General features: G+C 41.2%; 1 protein-coding gene across 1 annotated transcript; it reads left to right on the top strand.

The window, feature by feature from the left end:
* Positions 1 to 2,787: 2,787 nt before the first annotated feature.
* On the top strand, positions 2,788 to 13,281 carry LOC105938090 (4F2 cell-surface antigen heavy chain). Its single transcript, XM_012879710.3, has 8 exons — positions 2,788 to 3,297; positions 4,558 to 4,748; positions 5,694 to 5,867; positions 7,161 to 7,258; positions 8,406 to 8,557; positions 9,158 to 9,473; positions 9,633 to 9,692; positions 11,723 to 13,281. Exons 1-8 carry the CDS (start codon positions 2,936 to 2,938, stop codon positions 12,071 to 12,073), a joined length of 1,704 nt encoding a protein of 567 aa, XP_012735164.2. The 5' UTR covers positions 2,788 to 2,935; the 3' UTR covers positions 12,074 to 13,281.
* The last annotated feature ends 518 nt before the right edge of the window (positions 13,282 to 13,799 follow it).

Raw genomic sequence — 13,799 nt, 5'->3', positions numbered from 1 at the left:
GGGACCAACCATCTCCGTCCAGACAGAAGGAGCTGAAACTAGGAGTGAAAAGAATGGGAGTCATTTTTTTTTAAATGGAATAAGCTATCCGCTGTACCTACCAATCACTGTAGATGACCATTTAACTGTTTCTTTCCTTTGAAGATGTATGGCTAACAAAATCATGGCTCCAATCCCACTGTTGCCTAAATGAAACTGTTCCAGGAGCCTTTCTATTAAAAGGTGAGGTTGGCTTATACTAAAAGCAAAGAAAATCCACAAATAAGTCTGGCATGCGTCTCGTAAAAATCCAAATGTTTCAGGGTGGCTGGATTTGGGGACAGGAACAACTGGCATCTTTGTAAATAGCAGATATATGTTGTGTCTATAGTGACTTTTATAGACAGGGCTTACTTCCTGGATGCCTTACTAAAGTCACATGTTTTAAAATGGTAATAAAAGAAAAAAGCATTAGATTGGGCTCAGTATTAAAAACATAAATTACTCTGCAGCTTTGTGGCTTCTGAAGACCTGCTGTGTCTTCATACTAGACCTCCCCACCACCACCAAGCTTTGCTGTTCTTTCTCCAATTCTACTTTGTAATTTTGTTTTGCTTTTAAATTATAAAGCTTCAATTCTTTTCTTGCTAAAAACAGATCAAAGGCAGTTTCTTGTTGAAAAGCAGGAACTGGACTGATTTGGTAACCCAGGGTCTGTTATTAGGATATATTATGACTCACTTTGTTGGTATAATCATGTCCCTCCATTTGACATAAGAATGTGTCTTATCAACCAGTGAGTCCCAATCATCACCACTGTCCAAAAATATCCTAGCCAGTAAACTTGTAACATTACTGCAGAGAGAGAACTGAGTCTTTGGGCCAAATCTTTATTTCCTCAGATTGAGTCTTCTCCCTTTTTAAAACAGTCTCAGAAGTGGACAGCAGATCCCAGAGGAAGGAGTGGAAAACCCTGATGTGCATCCTTCCCTGATTCATAACAGATCTAATGGCTTATCCCGTCTTGTAGGGCAATAGACATTGGTAAAACACTGGTAAAGGTTTCTGGACCTGTAGTAAAATTTGTGGCATGAAAAACATACATGCCAGAGTTAGTGACAGCTAACTGGGTGGTGTGGTGGCCTAGTGGTTAGAGCAGTGCACTTTCACTCTGAGAAGGTTACCAGTACCCAGTTTGATCCCCATAGACTGTCACTATGGGTCCCTGAGCAAGACCCTTAACCCCAGATTACTGCCCAGGTGCTGTGATAGATGCCCACTGCTCCCCAGGGGATGGGTTAAATGCAGAAGACAAATTTCATTGGAATGTACTATTGCAATGACAAAGATTTCTTATTTCTATAGCTCCTTCAACTAGAGAGACAGAGACCAGTGGATCAGCTATTGAAAGTGATCAAGTTATTGACAACAGTAGCTCAGAAGAAGATCTGCCTCCCATTCTACTTTTAGAAACGTTTATACACAGAATCAGCTGCTGGAGAGTTTGTCAGGGTTTCCCTCCTGGACCTGTCACCCATATGAACTTATCGCAGAAGATAGATGATGGATGATTGTTGAGCAATAAAAAGGAATTCCATTTCTACAGGTCTTTGGTTTTGGAGAAGTAAAAAACTACCCTGATTCATATTAATAAAAAATATATATTTTAGTATTTTTACAACAGTATTTTAATGTAATATGTTATAATATATTATAGACAGGTTGTATCATATATCACTTGGTTCTCTTTTCTTTCACCACCACCCACCTACTTATTCTAATTGCTTTTTATGTGTTTTTTTCTTCATCATGTGGCATCACTGGTCCTGCTAAAGATGATGTTCGTTATTTACACGTATTAATAAAAAAAAAATATACTCCAATATTACTTCAAGAAGGTGTCTGAAGAGGATGCTTCTGTTGTAGAAATGCAAAGCCTGACCGATGCACAACCAAACCAAGAGCACTCTGGCCAGCAGGGGCCCCATACCCTCTTAGATTCTCACATAGCTTATGTCTCAAATTTCTTTTCTTGTTGTTTGTAGTCAAGTTTCGTAAGAATGTGCCAACATTTGCTTCACTGTTTTCAAAACAGCCAATAAATTCTGAAGACAAATAAGTGGAGGATAACTCTGATTTAGGTTACTTAAAAGAATTGACCAGAGAACTACATAAAACATACTGTAGTAAAAACAAAGTAAAGTCATTTAAATAGCTGGATCTGTAGTTTAATAATTTGTGCTGTTTGTAGGGTTACGTTTCATGCCTGCTCAATCTGTTTTCAAATGAATCTCAACAACTGAGCTACAATTTTCCACATGAGCTCAAAAGCAGTTCACCTTGGCTCCAGAGTCTTCACTGGCTGCATTTAATTGCTGTTCACTAGTTTCAAGAGAAATAAAGTGATAATCAATTTTCCAACTTTCATTTACAGCTTTGACTTTATAAAACTCTCTATTCAAAGTGCAATTTAATAAGTGACTGATGTCATTGTCAAAAGAATAATTTTTTGGACCCGTTGGTTATCATTGTTGTTCCCTAAAGATCTTGTGTGGTTTGCACAACGTACAACAATGAGCCCCCAAATCAAATTCTGCTCAGGGTCCCAGTTAACCTTGGACAGGGCCTGCATAAAGGTGTAATTCTATTGCTTAATATTGGGGTTGTTGCATAATGACTGATTTACAAATGAGTCCCATCATTTTCAAAAACATTAATCCGAACTATTATCATTTTTTTTTCATAACTTTAACCACTAGGAGAAAGCAAATTGTTTCAGATCGTCAGCTAAGCCTGTGCGGAGCGGAGCATTTCCGACTGCATTTGAAAGCAGCACGTAGTCAGCACGCTGACAGACGCTGACTGGTTTTGCCGGCTCAGCAGCGGGCGGACAGGCTGCAGACTGAGCGGCACCCCTGGTTTCTAGGTAGCGGTCAGATAGGAAGCCCGAATCGACATGAACACGGAGGAGACTCGGTTGGAGATGAAGGACGCCGGGAGCATCAGCGCCGAGCAGAAGGACGGGCCGGATGCAGCGCTGGATGCAGGGCTGGATGCAGGGCAGGATGCAGCGCAGGCCGCCGTGGATGCTGATGCCACCGAGGCTGATGTGAGCGAGGCCGATCTGGACCAGGAGGAGCAGGAGAAGCAGCCGATGACCTCCGACGGAGGCCGGCCGGCCGACGCTCCGCCTGAAGGCAGGGAGGAGGTGGAGGCGGAGAAAAATGGCTCCGTGAAGCTGAAGGTGCTGGATGAGGCGGAGGAGACGTTCATCGGGCTGAACAAGGAGGAGCTGCTGCGGGTGGCGGGGACTCCTGGGTGGGTGAGGACACTCTGTACACAGCCATGGGGGGGGGGGGGGGGGGGGGCTCAGGTGTGGCCCTGCCATCCCAGGGAATCCTTGCTTTTAGAAGCTGGGGAGATGCTTTCAGGTGGTGATTATGATGTATTTGCTAAAAATATAACATGCTAAAAAAAATGTATTGGGGGAGCAGAAGAGCCCCCCAATAAATAATTATCTGTAGGAATGCTTAACTTGTTGGAAATAAAAAAAATGTAAATAGCCTACATGGAAGAAGCCTATTTAACAATATTCTATTAATGTTACAGCTTCAGTTTTCACGCAGCTGCCTTTTAAGTGACAGCACAGAAACTAGAGACGGATGGATGCGCTGCAAAGAGCTCTTTAACAAAAAACACCACCTACACTTTACTTTTTGCCCCAAATGATCAGCCATCTTCATCTCAGCAGCTATAGTCATCAGCAGAGGAGAAGTTGTTAAGAGTCAAGGTAAAAATCATTTATGATCATTCAACGTAGTGCCATTAAAAGAGGGATGGATGTCTGGACACGGATGTGTCTTAGGCTGGCAGCCTCCACAGGAAAGTATGCATCTGTCATCACGTTGCATCAAAATGGCGTCATGTGCATAGCATGGATCGGTGACTCATGAAACATTACCTGGTGGAAGACTGCGAGGGCTCAGCCATGAAGCATCCTGAGACAATCTACATGTGCCGTTACTTCTCAGCCATGGGAGTGGATCTCCTCCTAGTTCTGCACAGTAATACTGCTAAGAAAACAGAGTTGGATTTAAGTTTGAAAAATGTTCAAAGAGCTTGGGGGTTTGAATCTAAAAGGCTTTCTGATGGGGTGGCAGGTTGGGTGGTGGCCCACACACAGAGGCTACTAGTTTTCAACCGAAGGTTCCTTTCCTGAACATGTGAGCTTTCCAGCTTGCCTCTAGCCCTGTCTGGAATAGCTAAAGGTTTTTGGATGTATCAAATTTTTAATCAAACAAAGGAAATGAATTAGTACAACAGAACTTAGAAGTTGCTGAAATACTCCAAACACCACTGCTTGTCTAACACTACTTTTTTACAGGGGGACAAAACGAGATGGTCTAGAATGCTGTTATTACAGATTCAAGCATGGTGCCAAATATCAGAACCACGTTTAGCCAGCAGCGTGATATGAGCCGTTGAGTGTTTATTGTGTAGCATCAGTAATGATCATTGGAATCAGACGATTTTGATGCCTTATGGTCGTTGGAGCTCTGAAAGTTTTCTCTTTCTCAGCTGGGTGAGAACCCGCTGGGCGCTCCTGCTGGTGTTCTGGCTCGGCTGGTTGGGGATGCTGGGGGGGGCCGTCCTGATCCTCCTGCAGGCTCCTGCCTGCAGAGAGCTGCCAGCCACCAGCTGGTGGAACGAAGGCCCACTGTACCAGATCGGAAACATCCAAGCCTTCACTGACAAGCACAACCTGAAGGGTGAGCTCCTGATAATCTATTCATCCACCTACCTACACACACACACATCCTTGTTTAATGTGCATAGTGAGGACCGTACATTGTCTTCCATAGACTTCCATTCATCTTCAAGCCTTTCTATGACCTAACCCTGACCCTAGCCCTTTACCTGTTTACACCTAACCTTAACCCTAGCCTAAACCTAATTGACACCTTAGTCCTAAATCTAATCGCCCAGAAAAAAAGTGAGGATCTTTTATTGGTCCTCACTTTACTAGTAAAATGAGCAAAAAATGTTCTCGCTCGGCTGCAAGTACAAGAAAGCACACAAATAAACATCCTTGTTTTAAATACTTACTGAGAACTGTGGTTTGACTTCCATTAACCTCCATTCATTTTGAACTCTTTCGATGACCCTAGCCCTTACAGACACCATAGTTCTAAACGTAACCCCTAGTCCCCACCTTGGTGGTAAAATACAAACACACACACACATTGCGTTGCAGGCAGTACCTCGTTAAGCAGAGTTCTAAACAGAATTTGTTAGTCATATCTTGACAGAGTAATTTTTGCACTACAAAGGTAAAGGGCCGTGGAAAACAATGATAGTTCAGCAGTTTTATGGTTTTGAGTCAAATAAATAATATTCTACTGTTTTTATACACAGCACTGCTGCTTCCTCTGCGGGTCATCATGGCCTGATAAGCCTAACCCATTCTGTTCTCTCCTGTTTCTCAAAGTTTTTATGATTGAAAAAATGATTGGTAAAAACCACTAACTCATATATAATGAAATAAAAAAAATGTTGTATTAATATTATATATATCAAGAAATTGAATATATGGTCCAAAAAAATAATAATAAAAAGATAAAAATTATTTCAAACTCTGCTTCTATATAAATAAAAAGCATCCAAAATTACAAGCACAGATAAAGCATTTGTGGTTCCTTTGTCCCTCCTTGAAGGCCTGGAGCAGAAGATGAGCAGTTTATCCCAGCTGAAGGTGAAAGGTTTGGTGGTTGGGCCGATTCACGTTGCTCCACCTGATGATGCCGTTAGCCTGAGGTTTGAGGAGATTTCACCTGAGGCTGGAAACCTTGAACAGTTTAAAGGTGTCATCCAGGCTGCTCACCGAAAAGGTAAGGAAGCAATTCAAAATTCTTGTAAAGTTAAAGATTTTCAGAACCATACTTATGTGACGAAGACATTCAGATTTTTCCTTGGTTCAGTCTGTTTATCATATAAATATAGATTACATATTATATCTAACATATTATAAATACATCAAATCTAGATATTAGTTAACATACTTTGTAAAAAGTATATCAACATAAACTAAAGCACCTCATTAATACCTGTTATTCTTAGGTTATTACACTCTATGTAAATGTTTCTTATTGTTTGACCTAAAGTCAGATAAAAATTTTCCTCTTTAATGTAATTTAGGATGAACAAATAATCAGTTTTACCTTAAAGCCAGAATAATGGGGAGAACTTTTTAGAGTTTTTTTTCTTCTTTTTTATTCAAAGTCAATAGTTTACATACATTAAAATCAGATTAGATCAGGGAAAACCCAGATGACGGTGTCATGGGTTTTTACACTTCTGATAGATTAATTGACAATATCTAAGTTAAATGGCGACACGTCTGTGGATGTATTTCAGGGCAACACCCCAAACACACTGCTTCTTTGTGGAACATGGAAAAATCTAAAGAAATCATCCAAGATATCAGGAAAAAAATGATGGACCTCTATTAGTCTGCTTCATCCCTGGGTCCAGTATTCAGATACATCCACATTCATCTGTTCTAACAATTATATGCAAGTATAAACAGCATGGGAATGTCTAGCCAACACGTTGTTCTGTGTCTCTAAGATGGAAATGTTCTGGTATAAAATACGTGACTCAAACACAAACGTTAAAGACTTTATGAAGATGTTGCTGAAGCTGGTCAGAGTCTCCTAGCGTTCTGAATCTGGCATGACTCTTCTCCAAAAGTGACATCAAAAACTTGATTAGAATTTTAGCAAATGCTTTCTGGGACAAAACCCTTACATTTTCAAGACTTGTCCTGTAGTTTGATGATCGTTGTTACATTGAAGGAAAAAAGGGGGAAGCTGGCAAACCTGAGAACAGCATCCTACCTGTGAAGTACGGGGATGAGAGCATCATGTTGTGTGGCTGTGTTGCTGCAGAATAGACAAAAAAAATATTAAAAGGCAATTCTACCAATTACAGAAGAAGTTGATGTAAACATCTGAATATGAATAAATACAAACTCTGCTTTCTTTATTGTGGCATTTAGAAAATTGAAAGCCTTTTATTTGCTTTAAGTAATTTAACACGTGACTTAATGTCACACTGTGAGGAAGAAATTATTGTCTTTTTATACATGATACGTAAATATCTGGTTTTATCCTCTTTCTTAGGCATTTCCGTGGTTCTGGATTTGACTCCTAACTATCGGGGATCTTCTGGACCCTGGTTCTCTGGCAACAGTGTAACAAGTGTAGCAGAGAGGCTGAAGGTAATGACTTACTTTTGCAATCATTGGTGGACAGGCTGGCAACCAATACGCACTAAATATGCATGAAATCATAAGCATGAGGTAGAGGTGAGCTAAGACGTTAATTCTGAACTCCGCTAACAATAATGTGCTACAGCGTCTTGCTAAAGTCGTCTCGCCCAGCTTGAATTTTGTCCTATCTGGTGAAGGTACAACCTCAAGCTTCAATCTATTTATGATCTAAAATTTAAAAAGTGTGGCCGGCATTTGTATTAGGTCCCTTATGCTCTGATACCCCTTAAATAAAATCCTGTGCAAAAAATTGCCTTCCGAATCTGATGAGATTATAACTATTACTCACGCACTTAAAGGAGTGCCCCAAACGAGCGTTAGATGAGCCTTGGATTTTAGTACAAGCCATGTAAGAGATGTGGCAAACACACTGAAAAGGGCGTCCTGGTCAGATGAGACCAAAATGTAACTCTTTTACCTACATAGAAAATATAAGTTTGTAGTATATGTGTGTCAGAGGGCTAATAGTGGGGATGATGTGTTCAGTACGTCACCCTGCATGGTGGTGGCAGCATCATGCGATGGGGACAGGGATTCTCTTCAGCAGGAACAGGGAAGTTGGTCAGAGTTGATGGGTAGATGGATGGCGCTAAATACAGGACAATCCTCGACAGCTGGACAAAAGATTTGGCCTGTAGATGTGCAAAGCTGCTAGAGACGTACCCTTTAAAACCTGCAGCTGGTACTGAAGCCAAAAGTACTGACTCAGGGGGGCTAAATACAAATGCATGCCACACTTTTCAGATTCCTTTTATGGAAAGGGATTCAAAAAAAACATCATGCACCTTCCACTTCATAACTAGGCATAATTTTGTTCTGTTGTATCATACAAAACAATGAGGTTTGTTGTTATAAAGCCAGAAAATGGGAAAGTTTAAGTGATAAAAGTCTTGATAGGACAGCATAGGCTATGACAAAAAAATATATAATTAAAAGTGAAGAATGTATAGGCTAACCTGTCTGATTTTTACTGTTGCCTTTTGATTTCCTCTGAGTGAAGACAATTTTGAAGTGTTTGGTAATATTAAATAGGGTCTCAGATAAAGTGTTTATAATGTCAGGACAACTGCAGTGAAACGTGTGCATGTGGTTCCAGTCTGCCCTGGTATTCTGGCTGAATGAAGGCGTGGATGGAGTCCAGCTCTCAGGAGTGGAGCTGCTGGCCAACACGGCTCCGTCTCTCTGGGCTGACATTCGGGCCATTATCCAGAATGAGACCGACAGCGAGCCAAAAAGCAGGTCAAAAAGGTGCAGGATCCATCTGTAACTGGTGATGTCTGATGGGATGAAGCTTTTTTCCAAAACCCCAAAACCCTTTTTTTTTCACATGAGCAGAGCAAATTCTACTTCTTTTGCTTTATATTATTGGTTGAGACTGTTTTCATTATTTTCCCAGATCTTATGTCTATTAAATAAGGGATTAAAGATGTTATTAATGAAATATTAAGCTCTGATTTTCATATCAGGAAATTAACATTGTCTTTTTTTATCCTGATCCACATACTTCAATAGGACAGAAACCACAAAATGATAAGGAACGACTTAGCCCTTAAAGTATAATTTATCATATTTCTATTGCTCATTCTGATTTTGCCTTACTTGATCAAAAGCTGTGGAAGCATTTGAAAAAGCTTGAACTCTTTGCAGAATGATAGATTTTTATAAACAGTCTCATCATCTGCTGAGCCAGGCAGATTTTTCCTCAGGCATGAGATCAGCGACCCGTTTTTGACATTAGCTTAATGTCTGGGTTGATTCAAAGTTTAAGAATGCCTCCAGTAATAAAAATAAGATGCTTCTCATCTGAGTTCTGGTTTTGTTGAGTGAAGTTGTAGCCGTGTTTTTCAGAGTCCTGCTTGGCATCACAGGACACTCCTCCGCTGAAGATGTGTCCGCCCTTCTTACCTCAACTGGAGTGGACCTTTTGATGTCCAACGTGCTGACATCAGGTGACCCGGATCCCAGCCGCTACGCTAAGACCATCCAGCTTCTGTACTCCAACCACAGTCAGACTAAGCTGGCCTGGAACCTGGGCGATCGAGTTGCGGGTCACTTGGCCTCATTAGTTGACCAAGCTCATATCCAGCTCTACCAGCTGCTGCTGCTGACCCTGCCAGGGACACCTGTCTTCAACTATGGAGATGAGATTGGCCTGATGGATGGGGTGAGACAAGCTGCACTTAGCTGTTCATCAGCTTCTGTCTAACAGCAAAGAAATCCATAAATTATTTTAGTTGTAATAAAAGTAGAATCTCTGACTAATTGCTGATTACCTTTGAAATGGAAACCGTTGAACTTTTTTCTTGTTTCCTATTTGCTTTAGGACTCTAAGTTTCCCAAGATGCTTTGGGACTTTGAAGAGGAGCTGAATGGGACTCTGCAGGTAAAGAGTTGGAATATTTCCAACAGGATAGTTGTGTAAAGCTGCAACACACACACACACACACACACACACAACAGTGTAGTTTCTCAGATCTTCTGGTAATCTCTTACTGATAAAATTCATGTTTCTTCTGTTGTTTAAACAAAGCTCCAAAAATGAAATCTGGTGCCTAAATCCATACAGTTGGAATGTTAGAGCGACTGGTGTCTGCATGTGGGATATATAGTCCCTCCAGCAGAGTTCTGGGTCCTCCCAGTGGGATGTGCCTGGAAAACATAAAGGAGGCATCCTGATCAGATTTACAAACCACCTCAACCGAGTCCTTTTGATGCCAAGAAGCAGTGACTCTAGTTTGAGCCCTTTGCCGATAACAGAGCTCCTGCCTATTTTTAAGGCTGAGGCCAGCCCATAGTGCATTTAGTAAAGAAGGATGTAGGAAAAGGAGCCTGGATGCTTCCTATTATAGTTCCTTTAGCATAGGAAGAGTACAATGTTCCTTAATAGCACAAAGGAGCTATAAGGAATCCACCAATCTTTTGCGTGACATTACGTATAAGCACAGCCCACAACACAGAAATTAATGAAAATCTCCGGTGAGAAGAAAGCGCACACTCTGCAGTTCATTTTCAGAATGCTGTAGCCCCGGATTTGACTAGAATCATCCATGCGCATTTCCGTCGCCTAATGATGTATGAGTTAAAGGCTGTCTGAAATCAGCACAGCAGTCCAAAGCTCCCCATGATAGTGTCCTTACTGTTGACCCCTGAAAGGTCAGGGAACAGGAGCTAAAATCAGAATATTTGGGATGCATCCTTAGATGAGCTGAGTCTCACACTGGTCGTTTCAAACGCAGCAGCAAAACGCTCCACTGCATGCTGGAGGTCATGCCCTCAGGAAGCCAACAGAACCACATCATCTGCAAAACAAAGATGAGATCCAGGGGTTCCCAAACCAGCTGAGGTGGGCCGAGTAGACAAAAGTTGTCCTCAAGTTAGAGTAGCACCATTTCATATTTTACTCAAGTAAAAATAAAAAGTAGGCAACCAAGAAATTCCTCAACAAGTATTTGGTAAGAAGGCTGCTCAAGTACTGAATAATTAATCCTATCACCTGGTTTAATATTTAAAAATGATGTAATGGGACAAACAGAAATATAACGTTATGTGCAAATTCTGGTATTTTAAAGACAAAAATAAAAAATATACTAAAAATAATAATTACAAAATAACAAATTAAGGGAAAATAAACTTTTTTTTTTTTTTACGTAAAACTTTGAAAATTGCATTTAAACTATATTGCCAAACGTATTTGGTCGTCTGCTTTTACATATACATGAATTTTGATGACATCAACTTAAAATTCTTAATCTGTAAGGTCAGATCCATGGATAGATCCCTGCTCTATCAGCCGCTTGAACTACTCCTTAAATATCTTTCCTCTGGGCTGAGAGTGATTCATAGTTAGATGGGAAAACCTGAATTTCAGCCTTTGCTCTGGTTCATCCCAAAGGTGTTCTGTGAGCTTGAGGTCAGGACTCTACACCATGTTTTATACACCTGCAGCTATGGAAGTGATGGGAACACCTGAATGCATTGATTTGGTGGTGAGCGCCAATACATTTGGCAACATACCTATGACAATAGCTATTGTTTCATGCATGTTCACTTGATCCCCAAATGACCCAATGAGCTCAATGGAAATAAAATAACATTAAAACAACAAAGCTTGTGTACAAATAAGAAGTGTGACTTTATCATAAACGTAGGTGTCAGTGATGCATTTTGGTTAAAACAAGTCTGTCCTTTACTACAAAGTTACTTACAGTGGGTAGAGTAGCCATACGTCCTAATAATATTACTGAATATAATACAATATACTCAATAATAAAAGTAAAAAGTACACTGCCTTTAAACTACTCATAGAAGAATAGTTCAAAAAGCAATGAGCTTGACTTGAGGTAGAAATAGATTTAATATACCACAAACAGCACAGATCAGACTCATATCCCAGCATCCTCTCTGTGTTTCCAGGAAGAGCGAGCTGAGCGGCTGTCATTTCGCAAATTCTTCTGCTCTGTGACCGAGCTGCGGGCTAAACAGCGCTCCCTCCGTTATGGAGATTTTCTCCTCCTCTCCAACTCCTCCTCGTCTTTGGTGTACCTGCGGGCCTGGGACCAGAATGACCGTTACCTGGCTGCCTTTAACTGGGGGGCAGAGGGGGAGGTAGTGTTGCAGACGGACCACGCAGCGCTGCCCCGGCATGCTGCAGTCGCCCTCAGCACCAACAGCAGCGCCCTGCCTCACGGCAGCAGCGTCGACCTGATGAACCTGTGGCTGGGTCCGGGGCAGGCCGCTCTCATCAAGCTTCCCCAAACTGGATAGAAGAAATGCTTACAATGTTTCATTTTCTCTATTTCCTCATTAATGGTGTAAAAGGTATTTCTAAAGCCCTATTAAGACAGGCTCCTCCCAGAGGACGAGGTCTGAGAGCACTGAATTAGGGCTAAGTTATTGTTGTGCACACATTGTGACTTTAGTTGTCTGCTACATCACCGTTTCTCCACAGGAGAAGACACTTTGGGTCTGACAGTTCTGCTATTGGAAAAGATCTGTGAAGGTAGTTTCAACAGGAGCTGTTGTCTTAATCTTTTTCATAGTGCTTGCACAAAAATCTACCTGATGTTAAAGGGAATGGCCTCTTGGTATATTAAAGAAGAAACAAGCCCTTCTTGGCCACGGCAAAACAAAATAAGCTCATGAGCTTATTGTGAGTTGATGAAGAGAAGACAAGGAGGATGTAAAGGATGAGCTTCACCCGAAACATCTCAGCACTGTATGGAAAAGGAGAATCAGTTTTGGAAACTACTTGTCTTTCTCAGAACCCCTCTGATCCTCTCACCCCAACCTCAGATGATACCATAAGAAAAGAGAAATTAAAAATGGGAAAATAAACTGATATCAACAGGGATTTGAGATTGAGTCCATTAGCAATGAAGGATGCCGTCGATTGAGTTGTTTGGTAAGCTGACCTTATGACATTATGATGAACTTTGTTGAACTAGATAGTAAACATGGCACTGGGATAATTTCCGACTGGCATTGTATAGACTAAGTTCAGCAGATGGAGGATGATGAGAAGAGGATGGAACAATGCATAATGAGGATGAGTGGAGTGAAAATGGACAGGCCAAGGATGAGGAAGATGAGTAAGAAGGGAAGAAATAGTACATGTAAAGCATAAAGATGATGATGACAGGAAGTACTGTACAGGTACAGAAGATGGGTGAGATGCAGAGATGAGGAATGGGTGAAAGTCTGAGAGCAAAGGAGAGTGTGGTCAAGAGAAAAAGACGAACTACTACATCAGGCCTGGGCAGGAAATACGGAAATCATTTCAGCTCTGTCCTGTTACTGATCGAACTGTAAGAAGCTTCTTTTCTTCTTCTTTGGTCCTGTTATTCTAGGAGTGTTGTGTGTAAGCGGTAAACATCCATCTTGTCTGTCTCTGTGACACATTGTGCACTTGTATGATGTATTGTATTCAGTGAAAAAATAAAAATAAAAACATAATGTGGTTTCAGGCAAACATGGAGATTCCTGATAACTGGCATTCATAAATAGAAAATACATTTTATCCAGAAAGCACAGCCTTATGCAACGCTAGTGTTTAGTATATGAAGTCTAAAAATAGCTAAAAATGATAAAGAACCAACTAAAGATTAAAAATAGATATTATTCACAAAAATCTACATTGAACAGAGGAGGAGGATTGCGCTTCCAACTCAGTGTTTACAGCTCAGTCCTCCAACTCGTTCCAGAGAGATTACATTAGCATCTCATCAGGATTCAGGTGACCAAGTACTCCACTCACTCCAAGCAATAGCTTCTAACGACCCAGACAGTGACGGGTGGGTCGTTAAATTGGATCTGACTTAGGATGCGCTAGGAGGATGGGCCTCCATGTCCTTAAAAACAGCAGCGCTCCAACTGCAGGTTGCTCTGTGTGAGCTGCCAGAGTTGACAAAGACTCCTGGATAGGTGTCGAACCTTTTTCAGAAAAACTGAGCAAAAGTCCGGTTGGCTCCGATCTAAGCCTGTTTGCTGTTGC

Source organism: Fundulus heteroclitus, chromosome 19 (assembly GCF_011125445.2).
Source record: "Fundulus heteroclitus isolate FHET01 chromosome 19, MU-UCD_Fhet_4.1, whole genome shotgun sequence".
NCBI classification, from domain to species: domain Eukaryota; kingdom Metazoa; phylum Chordata; class Actinopteri; order Cyprinodontiformes; family Fundulidae; genus Fundulus; species Fundulus heteroclitus.
The sequence above is the reverse complement of the archived record's forward strand: the minus strand, read 5'-3'. Positions and strand labels throughout refer to the sequence as shown.